Source organism: Pterocles gutturalis, unplaced genomic scaffold (genome assembly GCF_000699245.1).
Source record: "Pterocles gutturalis isolate BGI_N339 unplaced genomic scaffold, ASM69924v1 scaffold9642, whole genome shotgun sequence".
Lineage (NCBI taxonomy): Eukaryota > Metazoa > Chordata > Aves > Pterocliformes > Pteroclidae > Pterocles > Pterocles gutturalis.
In genome coordinates, this window is record NW_010115298.1 from 1 (window position 1) to 21889 (window position 21889).

General features: G+C 38.9%; 1 protein-coding gene across 1 annotated transcript; it reads left to right on the forward strand.

The window, feature by feature from the left end:
• The first annotated feature begins 441 nt into the window (after window positions 1-441).
• On the forward strand, window positions 442-11066 carry RMDN2 (regulator of microtubule dynamics 2). The gene is made up of 4 exons (XM_010075134.1): window positions 442-896; window positions 7726-7915; window positions 8860-8962; window positions 11002-11066. Exons 1-4 carry the CDS (start codon window positions 442-444, stop codon window positions 11064-11066), a joined length of 813 nt encoding a protein of 270 aa, XP_010073436.1.
• The last annotated feature ends 10823 nt before the right edge of the window (window positions 11067-21889 follow it).

Here is a 21889-nt window from a genome sequence, read left to right on the forward strand (position 1 = left end):
GGGGGGCGGCCCGGCCTGACAGCTGGGTGTCAGCCGCTCTGCGGTTGCGGAAAATCCACCGAGATGAGTTTCTCGTATTAAAATGAAAGAAAAAGCCATCCCAAGGTGCGGGGAAGGTGAAAAGTGACGGCTGCGGGCCTGCCTGCGGACGTGCAGAAGTGTGTGTGTGTGTGTCCCTCATACTCGCCAACCGCCCCCCCACCAAGAAAAAACCAAAAAAACAACCCACAACCGTCTCGTTTTTGCTGTCACAGCACATAGGCTCTTACTGCAGAATCTGCTGGAGTTCTGCTGTAACTTTGCGTCTGCAGCATGCACCAGTTATTCCAGCCTTACACTCCAGTGAGGCTTAAAAGCAAAGGAAGTTGTTTGGACAGAGTAGGAAAAACATCTTTAACTCTGACTGTTCTTGTTGTTTCACAATTTTAGGAGAGTGCAGAGATGGCTCCCTTCGAAAATAAAGGACTGATACTGGGCATAATGGCAGGAACTGCTGGAATAAGCCTGATGTTGATTTGGTACCGTAAGAACCGAAAACCCGCTGCAGCTCTGCGTATACCTGCAGTCTTAGATGTAGGTAGCAGGCTTAATTGTTTGGGCTTGCAAAATGAAGCTCCTAATGAGCAAGGAGTAGTAATGGTTTTACACGGAAGACAACTGCAGATACTAGAAAAATTGAATGGCTTGCTAGTAAGCGTGGATGAACTGAAGAGAGAGGTGAAATTTCTGAAAGAAGCCATTCCAAAGCTTGAAGAGCTTGTGCGAAATGAGCTCCAAGGAAAGGGAGATGTTCAGAGAGTTAGCCCATCACACAGAGCAACGAAGCGGAGAAAAGCTGAGGCAGCTTCTGGTGCGACAGAAACTACCAGCTCTGAGGAGGCTGAAAGTGAAGGAGGGTGAGTCAAAAGTATTTCGTGTTTGCTACAGTGCACATACAATGCAAATTGCATCATTACCTGAACTTTGTATTGTAATCAGGAGCCCTTTTAAAGTTGTATGTATATTTTATATTTCTCTATATTCAGGGCAAACCACCCCCCCAAAAAAAAAAAAAATTCAGGGTGGTAATTTTCAGATCAGAGAAAACTCTGGGTGCACTGCACCTGAAGTTGGCTGAACACCAAACCTAACAGAGGCTTTTAAAGGTATTTGGTAACAATCTGATGCAGTATTGCTACATAGCTATGCAATGAGAGGCAAAGTTCAGAACACAGGTGAGATTTTTGAAAGTGCTTCTCGTAAGAAAGTAGTCTCGTGTCTGTCAGTTTGTTCAAACTGTATGAGCACTCTGGGGCTTTTTGTGATAGTTGTCTTCCATGGGCCTTAAAGATGAGTTGTTACAGTGTTCTGCCTAAAGCTGTTACGTGCTATGGAAGCTATGTCTGAATGCAACACGTTGACAAATGGCAGTATGGTTATGTGTATTTGCTGTTGTATACACTTTCGGGTGGCTTAAAAAGTTATCCTGAGGGATTTAGGATACTGACTCAGTAAAGGAGAAAGTTCCTAGTTTTGATCACATCTTGTAGTCCCATTGTGATTAATTGGATCTTTTATATGCACGAGTTGAGAAACATGCTGAAGGATCAGAGGTACCTGGAGCCCAGGAGAAGGACTATATTTTTGACTTTTCATATGTTACCTAGTATAACCTCCAGTAGTAATGTGAAAATGGTGATGACATTCCTGTAATTGTAACTTGGATTTGATATATTCAGATTAGATACTTCTGTGCAATTTTATAAGGGTATGTTTATAGCACCTGAGGTTTTTGAACCATCTCCTCAGCGTGTTATACATACCTGTGTGAGGCAGCATTATGTCTGTACGTTGCCTATCTTGAGTCACTTTTTTTCTTTAAAGATTTATTAATTAGCTGTAGTGTTCTGAAAACAACGTGCTACATAGAATAATTAATGGAAGTCTATTATTTAAGAGTTTCTCCAAATTTTGTTTCAGCTCCCGTGGGTGGAATTTCTTGTTGTGTTACATTCCAGTCCACATGCTTCACAAGTCTTATATTTTGATATTGTATTTTAAGACCTGCCAGTTCTATTATAAACCAGTTCTTTAAGTATTCAGTACTGGCAGGGGTATTCAAAGACATTCCCCCTTCAAATGGTGTAGAAGCGTTTCAGTTCTATTAGCTTCTCAGATTGTTTTATCCATCAGTTGGTCTGCAGAGGCTTTTATGTTGTGCATAAAATATTTGGAAATGTAGGTGAGGCTAAAGGGGCAGTTTGTGAATGATCAGGTTCACAGACACAGTAGGGGGTTAGTCCACACCTAGCGTTTGAGAAGATCCTGTTTTCTGGTCAGAAGAGATGCGCTGCTGTTTGGGAACCAGCCAAGGAAACTTGTCTGTTCAGGTTCTTCTGTGTGACGAAGAAGCTGATGATCCAGTACAAGTGGTCACACTGTGCAAGAACTTTGTGTCCTTAAGAGCGGCCTTCTCTGATAAGTATTTGTGTACAGTGAGAAGGAAGGAAGATAATTCAAGGTTATAGATAGTGTTACTCATTTGGGTGTGTGCTTTTCCAATGCTATTTTTAATCCCTTTTGAAAAAAAAGGTGGTTTTCTCCTACTAACTTTGATTTGATGTGCTTGTTTTCCTTATCTAAATTTAAGATAATTTTTTTCATTTAAGTAATTTTCTTTCTGTGTTTCTTTCTTCCTCTTGCAAATAGAAATAGGTTGTTAATCCTAAAGTGTGTACAGTTGCAATGTATACAGCTTTTTCTGAGGCCTTATGTGTCTTTAATGACAGTGGTGCATCTTCTAGGAGAGTTTGCTATAAGAGAAAATAACAACACATTTTTTTTTTCCTGTTGATGTGCATCACCACTTCATGTGCTGTAGGTATAACACCATGTGTGTTGGCTGCTTTATACTGTTCCCGTGGTGAATTCCACACACAATCATGCATTCAGTTGCTAGGTTGTGCGCTAAAGAAATATTTCTTCTCTTTGTTATGCGTTAAACATTTTTTCACTTTCTGTATTTTATCTAAAGTAGTTCATATCAGTTTCCATTGTTTACTAGTGAAAACCTCACTCTTCAACATTTGAGAATGTGTAACAAACACTCATTCATTTACAAATACAATAAATTGTGTCTGGATGATCACCTGGGATGGAGACTGTCATCTGATTCTCCTTTGTGATTTCGGAGCTGTTTCTTCCCTTGTACAGCAGTGATGGAACTTTGACCTCAGTGTCACGTTTGGCGCCGGTCTTCAGCTGGCCTGGCATCCAAGCTTTTCCAATTGCATTTGGCATCCATCACCAGAAGGATTCACTGCAGTAAATCCTTTTCCTACAGATGTTTTATTTATAATTTTTCCGTTAGGTTAACTAAAAAAAATTTCCCTTACCTGCTTTTGAGTAGCACTTCACTTATAATTTCTTAATTTCTTTATTTATTTTTGTTGCCCATTTGTTTTCAATGCAACCCTCAGTTGACCTAAGAATCTGGTTTGCCAAACTCTTCCTCGAAGGCTGCTTGTCATTCCCGATGGATGCACTCCGCTGGGTCATACAGTGCAAATTTGATCCAGATCAATCTGTGACATGTAATCACCTTTCTATTGAATTAGCTGGAGTGGATGAGACGCTGTTTGTGTCAGCTTGTGATTTTTTTAAGTTATCAGGGAGGCAGCAGATTATATTTCATCGTCTAAAAGCTGAAGTCTTGTGAGCAGATGATACCTGGTTAGGCCCAGTGTCTGACAGTTTACCGGTAATCCAACACAGTTTTTGAAGCAGCAGTTTGTACCACAGTGATGTTTTATACCATATAGCTCAGCTTTTTCTTAATGCAGTACTAGGTGCCTGTATTTACGGAACAGTTTAACTGGTGTGGTAAGTCTCCAGCAGAATTTCCAGTTACTCTTTGAACTTTGAACAGTCATTTGTGATCCAACTGAGTCCTGTTCATTGGTCATTGCTCCTGACGTTCTTCCCACTGTTTTTCTCTTTTAAATAAAATCTACTGGTTATAAAGGTGAAAATAAATTGGCAGTGACTGTGGACATTTTAAAAGTTCTTCCATTTTCTCAAATATTGGTCAATGTGTTTATCACATATAAATACTCACTTTTCTACTTATCATCTGATAAAACCTCTTGTAGGAAAATGCCAGGTAAGATTGCAGATGTCTGTGTTGTTAGATGAAATATTTGTAAAAGAAACCATAATGACTCTTCCTCATTTTTTGTTAAATCTCCCTTTTGGATTAGTGTCATCAGCTCTTAGATGCTTGGAGTTTTTAAGCTGTGTTAGAAAGAATCATAGAATCATAGAATCATTAAGGTTGGAAAAGATCTCAAGGACTTTCTGTCTTGTAAGAAAACTGGCTTCAGTTCAAATTGGTAAAGTACAGCTCACCCAAGTTGTTAGGAAAAATCCTAGCTTTTTATTTTTTAAAAGAGTGTATTGCCTTCTTAACATGTTGTGTTTTAAAGCTTAAAACATTTCAGCCATGATGAGGACCAAACAGAGAGCTAGTAAGAAAATGAATGTCATCAGAAACAAAACAGGAGAACATTCTTTATGCCTAGTTTGCCACAATGTTTGAAGTGATATTTAGTGGTTTATACTTGACGAAATGACCTTGCTGTCATTTTACCCCCTTGACTCCTGAACAATGTAGGAGTTTGCCTGTGGTGCATGACTACTGAGGTGGAAACTCATCACAAATAAGTCATGAAGCCCTTGGCTGTCACCTTAGTGCTTTTCCTTTGGAAAATGCTGGGAGGCAGCAGTGTCAGCTCTGAAGCCAAAGACGAAGAGACAAGGAAGAGAGGACCCTCTTATGAAGTTACGTTTCTGAGGAAAGAAAGGAAAAATTTAGAGGAACGCTGATGCATCTTGGGGGTAACTAGCATGCCCAATCTTAAGCACTAGCAATTGTTTGCACTCCCTTGGACATTTTGGTATCAGAACATTTAATTTTTGTCTTTCTCTGTCCCAGCCGAAACCAGAACACCATGAAAAACGCTATTCACTTCAGACCAAACTTGGAGATTTTAAACATTTTGTTCCTTTCATTTGAGAAGGGCATTCTTCCCTGTTGGTTGCATGGAAACTCCTGCCCCTTAGTGTAGCTCAGTGTCTTCTCAGCTGTGTCAGCATGCACAGGGTTGTATGGTTTGTTGCAGTCCCTAAGTCACTGGCATTGCCTTACCCTGAAAAAAAAGTTACTGTTGTGTTTTTCATTTCCCACAGGTTGTTTTGTAGGTATTGTTTTGCCTTCTTTAAAGCGTGAAATCAACAAGTAAATTGAAATTTATGGCATTCACATCAAGCTTTAAGATGGTCTCCTCCACATTTGATTGTTTGAGGATTCATCAAGCAGATAAATAGAGGAGGTAGGAAAGAATTTCCCAGGACAGTGGAGGTGAGAGGGAGTGGGGAAGAAATGACCTGTCCTCTCTGCTGTTTCTCAACACAAAAGTGGCCCAGAGAGGTGGGATGAGGAAAGGCTTGATGCGGTATGGTCTAATCTTAAAAGATTATTCTTCCGCAATATTTTATAATTAGCTCCTTATGGGTTCACGTCATCTGTTAGATAGTGACCTTCTCCACACTTTTCCATGAGTCTCTCAGTGAGTATTCTCATGTGACTAATCTGATGTCATATGAATTTGGTGTTTGGCCATGGCAGTTTCGTACAGTGCTGCTGGAAATCTCTGCTGGGCTTGTTTGGAGTGACAGGGCTTGGCTGTCACCCCAACCTTGGCCTTTATATTTTTGCGATGATAATAACATTTTCTAATAATCACTTTTGTCTGTTTTCTAACATTGGAACAGTGGTGATCACAGAAATTTTAAAAGATGTTTGTGTAGCAAAGATAAAGATGACAATATCAACATTGACTTCCAAACATTTCCTTATTTTCATACCTACCTGCTTAGGTAGCATTTGATGCCATGCCCAAATTCCTGTAACTAAGGAGTTACGGTTGCAGTATTGCACGGGAATTTGAAATTGCCTTTACTGCTTAGTTGTTGCTCTTTATATTATCTATCGCTGTTATTTTAGGTCGGTAATTGCACAAACGCTCAGTGCATTTATCTTTTAATTAGGGGTGATGGGGCATCCAAACCATGTGAGGAAAGATACTTCCCAAACATACTTCACATCATAGGATTATGTATTGGAGCTAAAAGACTGTCCCCTTCCCACCAAATCCCTTGCAGTTTTGCTCAAGTTAATAATCTTATATATCAGCCTATATATGATGTAGCTCTGCACCCACTTAAATTAACTCTGGAAGAACAAGATGCTGTATTTCTAAAAATGCTTCAGAAAACCAAAGTAAAGGTTTGGTGACTTACAAATAAAGACTCTGCAGGATACAACATAGGATGTGTCATGAACTACAGCATCAAGATATGTAAAACAAATCTGTACAAATTATGAAGTTTCCCATCTCTGCTCTGCTCCGTGTTGTTTTTCAGTTTGAACACGTACACATGGTTTACGTATGTATTGTTTTATCAGAACGTATTTTTGCCTCCTCTTTCCCGTATTGCCAGGTTAATTTTGCAGTGAAAACTGTCATGCCACATCTAGCACTTCTCTAGCTCGATAAGCAGTTGTACTTGTTCATTTACAGGCTGTCAGTTTATTTGCTTGTGTTTGAGTTCCAGTCACTTCCGAAAGCAACATGAAAACAGAATATTTAAAAGCTGTGATTGTTAACCTCTATGATATTACTATCATTCTGTACTGGTTGTATTTCTGGAAAAAAGTAGATTTTATGTATTTTGACTGTCACGGCCTAGTTAGGTTAATCAATTGCTTAGTGCACATAGTTCAATTCATGCTTTTTTCTGCTCATAGTTACTATTTAAAAAATCTCTGAACCTGGCAGCTACTACTTTTGCGTTATTCTTTTTCATCAGAACAATATTTTCAAAAGTGGAAATGCAGAAGATTAGGCTTTTCTCTCCATTTTTAGTACATAAACAAAACCCTACTTTTTAAAAATAATGCTGCTCCTATATGAAATTGGAGGAGCCTGCTGTATGCTCAGCACTTTGAACAGTAAGGCCATCTGCTTGTCTCTGCATGGTATTTACAGCTTTTGAAAATATTTATTTGTCCTTGGCTGCCTTGTGCTGAGTACTAGTGCACTAAGCATGGTTCATTAATATGGGCTCAATACGAGTTTCAGATATTCTTATTTTCGGAATGTGCAAAAGAAATAAGTAGAGGAATTCATGAGAGTGATGTTATTACTTATATTTAGATCTTACAAGTGTTTGACAAAACATTGTATGAGTGATTCTTGTAGCACTTATGGTTTGGTTAGTAAGCTCACTCCTAGTTCAAAAAATAGGGCAATGGAGGTGAAGAGTTGAAGAGGCCTGTTCGGGGTTACAGAGCATGTCTGTACACACACTAATGATTTAAAGTGTTCTGCATTTGAAACACAAGGATACATGTGTTTCTAATATGTATTTGTATTTTTTTAACGCAGTATTGGGCAGCAGGGTGGTTTAATTATTTGCCTGTTATGTTTGGAATATGATTGTGGTGTCCCTTTGAAGATAAAGGTTTAATAATAATAATAATAATAAAAATCTTGATGCCGTGAATAAAAACTCCTTTAAGGCTGGACAACTGGAAGAAATAGTGCTCCAAAATTTTTGCATTTGAATTTAACAGTGCTTTACCAATATTTTTAGAAAATATAGTAATTATTTCTGTCATTTTAGGTATCTAACAGCTCATACTGATTCTGAAGGAGACTCCGAGGAAGAAAAGGGATGTATGAAATCAGCAGATGCCATTGTGAAATCAGAAGAAGAGTTATTTAATCTTTTACAGCGGGTGGACAATTTGCACAAGGGTTCAGATGATGATAAAAAAGAGGCCTTCAGACTGCTGCTTGAGAAAGATGACAAGGTATTAATGGGTAAACTGAATTTTCTGTTGCTATTGACTTATGCTTTGCACTGCTTTTGAGAACTTCCTTAATACAAGCATTAAAAAGCACACAGGAATGGAAGATGAAATTTCATGTGTATTTTTAAAATACAGTGAAAAATAAATATTTCAATGTGGTGTCAATATTCATGTTGGGTGGGCATAGAAGTTTTGTTATTTTATATCCCACCCAGGCTCAATAACTTTGAGGCTTTTTTTCGTGTGTGAGTTCTTGCATGTGACAAAGATCATGAGCTTTTTTCTGTGTAAATGAAACTTATTTTTACTGGTTTTAGAACTGTCTGTGTGAGAAAGTTTTGTGGAATTAAGTAGTAACCGGACCAAGTGTTCTCAAGAAATCCAACCGTGAGCCTGTAGTCTGCTTATACCTTTCTGGTGTACTTCATAGGAATTTTTCCCTTGCCTTTACTTTACTGTGCACATATGTAACTCTAGATAAAGTGTTTCAGAGTGGTTTGATGTGCAGGGCTTAACTCAGTGTACCAGTGTCTTCTAACTTGGCAAACGTGAGTTCTGATTATGTTTTCCTTTACATATTGAAATACCCTGGAAGGTAGATGAGATACTAATTGGGAGCAAGTGTGGTGCTTGTGGCATACCTGAAGAAAGAACACATCGCATCTCTCAGGGATCTGTTGTTCGTTACTGGATTCTCTTTTTATTTTTTATAATGAAAGAACTTTAAAACTAGACAGTCCAGGGTATTTCCAAAAGCTTTTTTCTCATTTGGTCATGAAAAATTGGTCATCTGGTTGTCACACAATCTAAAAGTAGTATTGAAGGATGCAAAATAACCAAAGATTTATGCCATGTTCCAATAACCTACTTTTAAGCATCATGAAAGGAAACTGTTTAAATCACATTGCGATCAGTTTAATTTCCCAGCTGTCCTCTACTTTCAGTATGAAAACTATGTGGACTTCCTTTGGAGACTTGCACGTGCTTATGGAGATCTGTTTGAGATGACTACTGATGCTGAGGAGAAGAGGAAATATGTTACTGATGGTAAGCAGAGGAGAAATGTTTCTGTAGAATGCCATCTGAATGTAGTGAAACATGCTTTGAACTTTGGTTAAATTTTCCAATCCAGGGAATTTCCAATCCAATAAATGGGAGCATTTGTACTGCAAGAATAATGTTTTGTGCAATAAACTGCCACAGTGTACACCTTCAGTCCATTCTTTCCTCACTTGAGAGATCCAAAATTGGTGAAGTATTATGGGTCACAACTGAAGGCTGTTGACTCTGTACAGAGCTTTAAAATCACACATTTTGTTGAGAATCAGATGGATAGAGAATGTGAAAAACAGACAGATGCTGTCAGTGCAGTTTCTTAATTACATCTTTGTGAGAGTAAGAGGAATAAATAAATGCCAAGGCCAAGTCAAGGTTTGTTTTTCTGCTTTCCTGTGACAAAAAGGAGCACTCCTCCATATCAGCAGCCTCTTTTGTGGTGATGGTGGGGATGAAACCTTGTGAATCTGGAAAAACTGTTGATCAGAAACAGAAGTCACATATGACAATTGATGTTGCTTCCTGGCATCTCTCCCCATGTGTCCTGTTTGACAGCTTAACCTCAACAAGGTTCTGATTTTCTTCTTTGTGTGTTCCAGCATATTGGCTAGAGGTACACTTTGCATTTCCCTTTTTGTTTTGGGCCTTCTTCTCTGTATAACAATAAAACCTACATCTTTTCTACCTGTGTCACTCTCCTCCAGTCGACACCCTGTTAAAATAATCCTTTTTGCCTGTATCTGGGAATAGTTCTCTCTCTCTCCTTTGTTTCTCCATTGCCTCTCCCTTTTTTGCTACACCAAATTCAGGTTTTATAAGTGTATGCCAAGTTCAGGTTATTGTCTCTTTTGTGACTCTTTTCCCATTTTCTACTTTTTGTTCCATCATCAGTGATGACATCACCGACAAAGCAGTTTTGGCTGCCCTTTGTCATCCTTAAAGGCAGTGGCATGCCTTTGTATTGTCATTGCATATTCCATAGCCAACATGAGCTTGTCCAATGTCCTTGTCCCTATCCTTTTGTCATCTAAATACTCATGAAGACTTGCACTGTCTTAGCTACTTAATCGATACTGACTTTGCTTTAGTAGCAACTTGGCTTCTTTGTGTGGAAATCACCCAGTGCAGTGAGGATTGTGACACAACTAAATTATAACAGTAAACTCTGTTGGATCGTTTGCTTTTACCAGTGGCTACATGCTACCTCAGCTGGTGCAAGATAATTGCATAGCAAAAGACAGGGAGAGATAAGGAATGAAATTGGGTCTTAGGTGTTGAGTAACCAGCCTAGTTTGGCTCATTCTCATGAAGTGGTGGGTGGCGGCAGCCTTTTTCATCTCAGTTTTTGGAAGTGGTGCAGAGGGATTGAGACTGTGGGGGAGCTGGCAGTAGTTTTGTGGGTTTTTTCATTCCAGTGGGTTGGAGGACTGTGTATGCTGTTCTTTGTTTTTATGAAGTTAACTTGCAATACAGAAATGTCAGTGTGGCTTAATTGGTTGCAGCTGAGGCTTTGCAAACAGCAAGCATCTCATCTGAACTTCTTACTGGGAGCGTGGGTTTGATCAAATCACGTACTGTCATCTTTATTCAGTTAAAAGTGGAACTTAATGGAAGTCTTTGTGCTGGAAGGGAACTTCAGCTAGTTCATTGTTGTACCCAAGGCAGGAAACAGCTTTGCTGGTTCTTCTGACAGGTGCTTCTCTAACCTGCTCTTGAGGGTTTCCAGTCTTACAGACAGCACGGCTGCCTTTGGCAGTCCAGTCCAATCCTTCCCTGATTTTGCTGCATCTGAATTGTATTTTAAGAGAAAATACTAAAATTGCAAACCCATATATATATATGCACATATTTATATATGTATGTATGGCTGTGTAAATGATGTAAAGCCGGGATGTTACATTGTCCATCTAAATGTTTACAAGAGCAGGAAGCAATTTCTTCTTTGCAGCTAGAGTATATTCATTCTTGAGAGTTGCCTAAAGTGTCAAAGAGTACAATAAATACTTTAATATATTGTATTCCGTTTACAGGAAAGATTAAAGCTGAAAAGGCTGTTCAGCTGGATGCCCGGAGTGCTGAGAGTCACCAGTGGTAAGTCTGAGAAAGTGTGCATTTTTGCAAAATTATGTGTATTTATCAAATCCATCAAAAAAATACCCATCTGCCTTTGTCACTAAATGGTGCACACAGCAAGTTAAATGTATCTTGTTGCAGTTTGACATCCATTTCATAAATTATTGATTAATATCTTTTCATGGTTTTATGGAACTCAGTTATCATGAATTGCAGCTAAAAATTATATTGAAATATTCTGTGAAGCACGTGAAGCACTCAATAATTATACTCCAGTATGTGCCATGAAATGTGGGAGCGTTTGCTTAAACTAGTATATTATTGCGCAGAGAAGCCGCAGTTTTCCATTTATCTTCTCTTCCAACACTTTGCAAAATAATGTCATTTGGCCTCATATTTTGTCCTTTCTTTTACTTGTAATTGTCTAAATTTTAATAATTAAAAGTAGACAATGAGAAGACTGTGGAAGCTTCAGTTAACATCTCAATTTTTGTTTTATCATATCATTTTCCTCCAAGCTTGGCACTTGGATTAATTTTTTAGGCCTTGCCAGGACTAACAACCTCTTTGCAAATGGAAATATTTCTTTTTTCAAATAAACACTGTCAGGTAGAAGATAATTCTGCTGAGTTCTAGCTGGTAGTTTCTCACTTTTCTATTTTATTAATCAATTTTACTAAGCTCTTGATTTATTTTCTAATATTGTTAGTTTTTCCCTTTCCATTTTGCTTTCTATGTTCTTCATTAGCTTTGTCATTACACATGTAGGTGGCATTTCACTTGACTTCTACATATCGAAACCAAATCCTTTTATCCCAGGCTCCCTTCACAATCTAGAAAGACTCAGCCACTTCTGGAGTGCAGTTCATCTGAGTCCATTTTGCCCATCTGTGTTGGGATGACATGAATTTCTCCTGAGGTTCAGCTGACATCTCCGTTGCCAATAAAGGGAGCACATGTCAGCTAGCTCAGGTTTAGATACTTGATTAGACACAGATGTTTTCATTTAATTAGGTGACTCTGGCTTGTCTGTCTCTCCTAAACTTCAAAGATGGCTCTGTTATTGTTCCCCGCTGTGTTCCTGTGAGCATTGCTGTATTTCTATGATGCTTTTTATCCTCCTGTTTATAACAACTAGTGATCCAAACACCTGCTTTGTAACAATGGGGTGCTAGAAGTGGTGTGCTGTGGGAATCTTGACTAAGCTTCACTGTCGCAGACAGATTCACATTTCCTCTTTCCCATGTCTTAGAAGTGATGCCGATGCCTGCCTAGAGGTGAAGCCCCGGCCCCAGGTGGCTATAGTGCATCAGTTTAAGATAAGAGCCTTTGCTTTTGGCCTTACCCAACTGCTTTTTAATTCCTGCCAGCTGGAGGTTGCCACTGTGGCAGCAAAACTAGCAGAAGAGGATCATCTGAGCATCACTTCTAGGTACGAGGTGATTTGAAGCCCATATAGCTTGTAACGCCTGCTGAAAAAGATTCACAGATATTTCTGCTGATTGCCTGGCCTCAGCCGTGGTCCTTTTTTCAGGGTAGTGCTGGTGTACCCCTCTCAGATAGAGCTATGTGCATAAGCAAGCACAAAATCATATGCAAGCACAAGGTCTGTCCCTCCCTTCCTCCCTTTCTTCCCAGCCTCTGAGACTGACAAAATCTCCTGGTATAAATAAAACTTCACTGGCAGAAGCTACACTGATAAAAGCCTCCACATTCAGGGAGATGTAGGTGGTCTGCTGGAGCTCAGATGTGAGATCCTGTACTGGCAGTCACATCTAGCAAGGGGAAGAATTACGAGTGCAAGGAGACGTGTTCCAGAGGTTAGCTGAGAAAGACTATTTGAGAGGTTTAAGAGGAAAATCGTGTGTTTTGTAAGCTGCTGCTTGTAACAGGCAATGGATTTCTGGATGGTTTATGGTTTTCATCTTTTTTGTATCTGGGTTGCAAGTGAATGTGGGGGTATTTTCAGTTACTGTTGAACTAGAGGCTTTCTAGTAATGTAGATGGGCACCACAGATTCGAATAGTTTGGTATGATTTTTTTTTTTAGCATTTTATATGCTTGTCTTTTCTGAAATCTTTCTGACTTGATGCATAGTTTATAAAATATGATGCTCCGTAGTGGTTATGCCACTCTGACAGACGCTCTGAATGCTGGGCAGAATAGACTTCCATGCTCCAGACAGATATTTCTGTGTTTTTGTCTAGCCTGCCAACTGTTGTTCAGTCTGTGGTTCCAGTAGATCCTTTTCTGCTCTGCTGCTGCTTAACCAGATGGACTTGTTTTGTAACTGCACATTTCTTTTTTCTTCTTTGATATAGTAGTTTACTCACATTTCATTGATTTCATGTTGATTTCAGACCATTTCTCGTGTTTATTGTGGCCACTTAGGTTTGTAAATGCTTGCATCTGCCCCCAGATTACAGTTTTATTTTAAAAGTGTTTTGTTGCTTTGTGGGTTTTTTAAATCATTGACTTCATTAAGGAAATTACTGGAAGATAATGGACCCAGCACAAAACTTTGTGGAACACCTGTAGTGATGCTCATGTTCACATGAATCTGGTTCCACAACCATCTGCAGGTGATGGAATCTAAATGGTATTTCCATGGTTAGGTTTTGAGGACCATCAGGTAGGACAAAGTCAAAGACCACATTAAGGTCAAGCTATATCCCATTTCTTGCATTCCTCTAATACTCCAGGCTTGTTTATCTTGTCAGAAAAGAAAAATATTTTAATTTGATACTGTGTGTTCATTACAAACTTGTGTTAACTGTTTTGTATGCTTCTGCACTCACAGAATAATTTTTCCTGGAATGCTTTCAGGTTAGGCTGGTTTGTCTGTAACCTCTGCCCTTTTTTTCCTTTTTTTTTTTTTTTTTTTTTGTAGATGGCAACTGTGCTTTTTTCTCTTCTGAGACTTTCTGCATTATCTGGGAGATTTTGGTAGTCAGCTGTATGTCAGATCTGGATTGTTTGAATCTGGCAGATGAAAGTTTATCTGGTTTATCTAAACATTATTTTACATGTTAATGCCTATAAACAGGAAATAAGACTTCAGGGAATCTTCCCTGTGGAAACTGTGCTCTCAAAGTTGTATGCAAACAGAATTTTGCCTAAAATCATGAATAGATAAGACTAGGTGTGAACAGAAACCAGTGCAATACAATTAAGACATGAAGAAATAATATGCAAAGGTAATATGAAATCCATAGTTAAAAAGGATACGAAGAGAGAAAAAAAAAACTTCAAAGAACAAATAGAACAAGTATTTATACAAAAATACTAGGATCATAGCGGGTAGTCACTTAAGGAAGGATGGTGACCAGTTTACCGAAGGTCAGAGATGAAGGGCAGTACCCAACTCTGGATTACCACCTAAATGTGCTGTCTTCATTCTGTGTCTACCTTGAGTGAGGGAGTTGTCCTCCGCTTACAGATGGTGGAGAGTTAACATTTGATAGGCAGCATGTGCTGTCTGATGTGCCAGGATATTTGCATGGCATGGCCGGTATCACACAGGGCCGTAGGGATTCTGCACCCTTGCAGGCCAGCAGCTGGAAGCGCTGGGAAACCCGCGGGTGTCTCCGGTGGCAGTGGGCACCTGTGTCCATCAGGGATCCCGAGAACTGAACAGGGCCTCCATGGACTGTAACAGGAGATGAGATACACAGATGAGAAGCTCAGCATGGATGCAAGCTCAGCGTGAAAGCAATGCTGTCTCAGAAAAAAAACCCTTCCTTTTCATCTCACCGCCAACATAAAATTTTCTTAAGCTGTATAAGGTAAATAATCATAGCCTGTGTAAAATAAGCCCATCTGCTCGTTAGACAGTTTTCTTGTTTTTCATGTAAGGTTATCTCATTCTCTATTAGCTACTGATGAGGAAGCTGGCTTTCTGACCTTGCCTAGGGAAAGTTTTGGCTGATTTCTAACCAATCTATTCTTTCTGGTTTCTGAGAGGTTTTGCTATTTCTTATCAGCACAACTGAGGTTTTAACTCACGTTTGGTGTAGCTGCTATCTATATTGGCAACTCATGCATTATTTCTAATGTTCTCTTAAACTGTTTAACGTATTATGGTTTGCTAAATGAGTGAGGATTAAATGATAGGCCTATTCTTTTCCTGGTCCTGTTCCGTGCTCTCTACTTACAGTTAACCCTTGGGGTGTAGGGGAAATCTAAGCAAAGAAGAAATTGAATTCAGCCTTGTTGGTTTCATCTTTTGTCATTTTTTCCTCATTGCTAATTGCTCTGTACTTTCATTTATGTTTCTTTTCCTTCTGCGATATTTATAGAACCTCTTCTTATTGCCTTATATGTCTCTTGTGAGTTGCGATTGAGTTTGTATTTAGCATTTCTCATATGCATATATTTGAATATGCTATCCAGTTCTGATATATATATCTTTAATACCCATCCAATATCCCTAGTTTAGCTGTGTGCTCTTATTTTCACTTTTAGGGTCAATTGTTTTCGGATTTTTAAGTCAATGGAGAACACCCCACTGGAGCCGAATTAGTCTTTAAAGCTATTTCCTGCCTTTCCTCTGGATCAAAAAGGGTCATTTCATCAAAAGGGTCATTTGCTGCTGTGCTTTTGAATATTGTCTCATAATAATTCTTCTCTAGAGCTTTTCATAACATGGCACTTTAATGGTTTGGTTTTCTTCATTGGAATTGTACACCACGCCTGTCAAGCAAGGATTAGGGTTATAGACCTCTTTGAACATTTCTTTTGGAAGTTTATCCCTACTGCTTGAAAGCTCTGTTTACTGCATAAATAAGTTTTTGTCACACCCTGACTGACAGAACTGTTCCAGTAGAGCCCTAGTGTAGACTGAGTTGTACTGGCAAAAACCCATCCCCTTTCCAGAGCAGGGTTTTTCCTGTTTTACGGAACTGCTATAAGCTGTCTGGAAATAGAATGTATCTTTTGTCTCCACCAGGAGAATTCAGTGGAATGGTCTCATGAGCAAACTCTTGCTAATGGAGGCCTAGAGTTCAGCTGTCTTGCCTTTTCATATTTACTTCAGTAAAGAACAAAAAAAAGCCATGTATCTTCTTAGTAAATCACCTATATTTTTAATAATACTGTATAATAAAATGTATCAATAATAAATCTGTCCAACTTACTGCTCAGAATACTGACAAGTAGCCAGTATTCATTCTCAAATTAAGTTTGACACAATATATGCAGAAAGAGTGGAGCAAAATATCTTGAAGTGGTCAGTCAGTTTTAGTAATGAACTTTCGTAGCTGGGAATAATTTTCATATCCGAATACAGATTTTTGAAAACATGTGATCATACTTAATATTGTAGTTGCCAGTGAGATCAAAAAGAGCTTTCAGATTTTTGAAGGGTGACCTCTAAAAAATTGAAGTAGATGGAAACACTGGAAAGGAAAATTTTTTCTTTTATTGTTTGTATGACCACCCTAAAGAAAGGCAGAGTAAATATTCCAAGTGACTTGTTGCTTTGTTCAGACAGTGTCAATTATTCAAGCTGCGAAGGAGCTCGCATGCAAAAGTCATCAGCCAGTTGCAGGTCTTCTTGTTTTTCTCAAGCCTCAAACAAAATCTTTTTGTCTGTCAGTGATTCCCAAGTGATGGCTATGAATGCACACAGCTCGTCTTGGACCATGGAGCATCTTTATCATCCAGATTTTAGTTGGAAGCTCTGTGCAAACGATTCAGTGCTATGGTTGCTTTGGATGGCATGGCTTTTTAGAAAACACAAAGTGTAGAGGCATGTTAATAGTGCTTTTATTTAAAACTAAATAGTCACTTTTAAGTTCTTTTGCAAAACAAGTGAATTTTTATATTTGTGGGGGTTTTGTTGTTGTTTTTTCTTCAGGAGTTTGGAAGAGGTCCAGAAGGCTTCTCTGCTGTTGCCCAGAACCCCGCACCTCCTTTTTTACTGAGAGGTTGTTACAGGCTTTGCAAAGAACAGAAAGGTTGCTAGATGTGGCCAGTGTTCAGGACATTTACTTAGAATTCTTTGCATTGAGCTTTGGTTTTTTTGCTACAAACTTAGTGCTGCCATTAAGTCTGGGTTACTCTACAGAACATACCCGCTGTTGGGAGTCATATAGCGTTTAGACTGAAGATATCAAGTGGAAACCTAGTAATTTTAAGTGAAGACTGCCCCTGAACCACAGCTGCCCCCAAGACTTTTCTCTGTCATGTGTAAGTGGGTTACTCGGAAGTGCAGAAACAAGTTTCACAAGCCCAGGGTTGTCCATGGAAGTGGGTTGCAGAGCTGACAGTTTCACCAAGAGGGAACACTATGGAAGAGAATGGATTGTCTTCATTGAAGACGTGAGTAATTAGCACTTCATTGAGTGTTTTGGCTGACCTGTATTAGTAAGCAAAAAGATGGAGAAGGATATAATCCTAGAAATAGTATTAGCTTCTGTTAGTTGTAGAGATTTGTTATTCACTTCCAGAACTAATTCAAAATGTTGACCTTTATGTTCACATATAATTTTGTGCTAAGCTTGTGCCTGGGCTAGAACTGATGCTTAGGGAGTCTTTTTGATTTGCCAGGATCACTTATACTTCTGAGTGGGCTTGCACTACATGGTATACAAAAAATGAAAGAAGTGACAGTCCCAGGTAGAATATATTTCAGTGAGAAAGTCCAGAGATTGCAAAGATACCAAGAGGCTTGTAAATAGCAGTGAAGTATCTAGCAAGAAAGTATTTTGTCTTAGTTAAGAGGTACAAAGAATTCAGAAATGCAGAAAGTTGTGTTTCTACACAAAAAAAAAGTATTCGGAAATGTAGAAACCTTTGTTTCTTTGTCTTGTGAACAAAAGATGGTAAACTCACTCGGGATAAAGAACAACTCAGAAGATGGTTCCTGAGGAAGTCTACTACTATTTTGACCCAAACGAGATTAAGTTTCTCCTGGAATTCAATCAATGGATTAACTTGAAAAATTAAGAGATATTACTACCCAGCATGATAAGGTCAAGTTCTTAAACACATATATATAACATGGTTATTTTGCAGAAATGAGGGGACCTATGCAGAAGCAGGAAAAATGTAGTTCTTATGGAAGAACTTTTATATTAGGCAGCATGTACATAGAAAGGGATTTTACACAAACTTCCCACATAAAGTGAACATGTCATGTACTCTCAGTAATGGAAGAAGAACTTTTATATTAGGCGGCATGTACATAGAAAGGGATTTTACACAAACTTCCCACAAAAAAGTGAACATGTCATGTACTCTCAGTAACAGAGTTATAATGGATGATTTGTCAGATTTGTAGGGTACAATGGCATAAAAATAATTTCTAGTGAAACAGAACTCTTTAAAATTATAGAATACATTCTAGAATATTATCATACTACTGCCAGCTTCTAAAATTAACTCCATACCTTGTTTCTAACTAAATACTTGTAACCTTCTGCCCTTCATTATCCCATATTTAGACTTAGAAGAGACAGATAACTTACAAGCTACAAGCATCTGTTTCTATCTTACAGCCCTCTTTTTCAGGAATTAATACTTGTGCAGAAAACCTTTCAGTCAAAACTTGGCATAACAAAGTTTCAGGATAGTTGTTGTTTGCCCTGTATTTGATTCATGGGAAGATCAAAAAAGCTTTACAGCAATCTTTGTTGTTAATTATGCTTAATCTTAGTCAATAATATTTAAATTACTTATTATTTTGGTAAAAGTCTGATAAAAGTCACTTTGTGTGCAAAAAAAACCCCAGAAATCACAATGTAGTGAGGAGTTGTTTTATTTTCTTTTCCATAGGGCAGGTTAGTGGAATATTTCAGTTCAGAAATGTTGTTACAATGCATCAGAGCATTTGGGGACCCTTCTGCTAGTTCTCCATCTGTTGATCTTTCTTCTTGGTGCACATTTCCCTCCCCACAGAAGGGAGGTAGCAGATGTTGGCACTTGCGTGACAGTGGCCCTTTGACGGGGACTGAGCTCAGGTCTGCAGTCCAGCCTGTGAAAGGACTATGATGCATCCCCTGGGAAAAGGTTCTTGAAATAGCAGTGCATTGGTGAAACACTGCAGCATCCTCATTGGAGTGCAAAGCAGGTAGGTTTGAAATGTGAAAAGATCTATTTACTACAAGCTTTTTGTCAGAATGGTCACAGAGGAAATAATACTGGCAACCTAGTGATCCCTGTTACGTTTCTGTCAAGAATTGTTATGTTGCTGTCTCTGAAAGCTATTGTTTCACTCAGTTTCCATATTTGTGAAGACTGTATCCTGCTAATTTCCTCAAGATTCTGTTTGCACCTATAATGATTGAAAATACCTGTTATAAAACTAAAAGCTAATTTTTTGGAATGTAGAAATTTAACACAGTTGTGGCTTCCACAACCTCAGAAATGCAGAACATGGCATCCACCTGTTCTACTGGTGAACTTTTGTGAATATGCATTAACAGCAGCATTTTTGCTTGTTTTGGTGTATTGTATGTGTTGCAATAAATTATTAAGCCAGAATTCTTAAATATCCTTACTTTTTTTTTTTTTTACCAAAACATGGATTTGTTTCCCGTGTTTTTGCAAAGATCACCTGCATAAGTGTGTGCTACATCTGATAGAATCATAGAATCACAGAATCATTAAGGTTGGAAAAGACCTCAAGGATCATCAAGTCCAACCATCAACCCAACCCCACCCAACCCACTAAACCATGTCCCCCAGCACCACATCTACACGTTTCTTGAACCCCTCCAGGGATGGTGACTCCACCACTTCCCTGGGCAGCCTGTGCCAATGCCTCATCACTCTTTCAGTGAAAAATTTTTTTCTAATCTCCAGCCTAAACCTCCCCTGGCACAACTTGAGGCCGTTTCCTCTTGTCCCATCACTTGTTCCTTTAGAGCAGAGCCCAGCACCCCCCTCACTACACCCTCCTTTCAGGCAGTTGTAGAGAGTGATGAGGTCTCCTCTCAGCCTCCTCTTCTCTGATGTTTCCCTGGAGCTCAGCTTCAGCGCTCTGGTAAATTTTTAGTGTAAAAACTATATTTCTGACAGTTTCTACAATGTAGACTCTGTTGTATTCCAGGAAGAAGGAAAAAAATAAAACAAAACTCAAACCAGAAAAAGACCCATGGACCCTTCACTTTGCACCTTGGCACGTTTTACTTTGTATATTGTCAGTGTTTCATGTTCTTAGCCACTGCTTCCATACCCTCACCACCATGAGGAAGGTGATAGCAAACTGAGTATCAGATGCGTTTTTATAGATGAAATACCGTAGTAGGAAAGTGATACAATTTTAAGTATGTAAAACTGTGATCTCTGGAAGGGTAATGCAACAGGCGTCATAAACAGCAACGTAAGTTGCAAAATCTCCCTACATAAGAATTGATATCTCATTAATATTCAGATTAAAAAGAAAGCCCGAGGGTTTGGCTGCATTGCAGAGACTGTCAGAATATGTAAGGATGTGAAACTGGTGAGTGAGGGAGTCGATAGCTAAGAAATAAGATGGGATGCACAGGACTCAGCCATGCAGAGATGGACAGCCCGAGAACACCTTTAGAACTGGAATGGAAAAGAACTTTCTTTTCACTGGACCTCGTGTGTGTTGCACATTAGCCTTTACTCATATTACCTTTCTTACATGTCGAGTGTGTGTCGGGTGAAGAGGAGGGTGTGGAAAAATAGGTATGAAACAGATGATTCAGATTATTTGGTATTAGTAAGTATCACACTGTTCACAAAGTCACACCAATTACAATTAAGAAAAACTTTCCCGTTGATACTAGGCTGCTAAAAGAGAGACCTAGACTTCTAAATGTAAGCCCTGTACCCACACATTTCTGAAGTCTACATGAAATGAGAGGGTTTTGTGGAGCTGGGGTACATGGGAGGGGATATAGAAGAGGAGGGAATGAGCCTGGAAAGATGCATGTTGTTTCTGATTTTGGCCCCGTGAAATTTGTCAGGGAAAAGGTAAAACTTGCTGTATTTGAGTGTCCTGTCGTGGCTTAATCTTGATCTGAGACTTTAAATCTTTTCTGTAAATACATAGCTGTGGTTGCCAAAGTCTAAGTGTTGGTAGTCTCTCTGCATTTCTGGTATTAAAATTCAGATTGCTTGCAAACAGGCTTGGTCAACTCACTGCATCAACCTGCTGTTCTTCCTTTTGCAGCGAGTAAGGTTTCCGCATTACAGCTTTACCTTGTCTGAATATGTGTAGGAATTCTGGACCACCAGAGGATAAAAGGTTAATTCACCTGGATCTGGATCCCTGTACATGAGGCTGTGCAGGCACTTGGCATCTGTCTCTGTCAGCTGCAGGTTCTTGCCAGCCTGAGTTTCAGTGACATCCTTTGTAGCAAAGGGAGAGGGTGCTGGCTTATTACTGAGTTTGGTTGTGTTTGTACTTAGAAGATCAATTGTGTATGATTAATCTGTATGCTTCTACGCTGTTTTCAGTAACTTATCTTTCACCTGGAAATGACATTTTTTATTCTAACAGAAGTACTCTGTCTGTCTTAGTGAGGTTATGATCGTTATGTTTATTTAGATGAACATGTTTGTGGCGGGTTTGTTACATTACCCAGGAGCAACAGCTCAGCAGTCAGGTCCTTCCTCGCAGCACTTAGCTGGTACAATTTTCTCTTTATTTGTCTCTGTGAAAGTACTGTAAGCCATATTTTAACCTAGATGTTCAAAGGCTGTAAGGCGGGCAGTGGGTGCGAGGAAAACCAGTATCACTTGCTCCAGCTAAAGACCCGTGTGTACGTTTTACCCATTTCATAGGATATCTGCACAGTATTATTTAATTCTAATTATAATAGATGTTATTATATTATAATTAAATTATATTTTTTTTATTTATTCCCCACT

Coding starts and splice junctions, on each gene's coding strand:
- RMDN2 (XM_010075134.1), top strand. CDS start 442: ATGGCTCCCTTCGAAAATAAAGGACTGATACTGGGCATAATGGCAGGA. Junction 897..7,725: donor GAGGCTGAAAGTGAAGGAGG/GTGAGTCAAAAG, acceptor CTGTCATTTTAG/GTATCTAACAGCTCATACTG. Junction 8,963..11,001: donor GAGGAAATATGTTACTGATG/GTAAGCAGAGGA, acceptor TTCCGTTTACAG/GAAAGATTAAAGCTGAAAAG.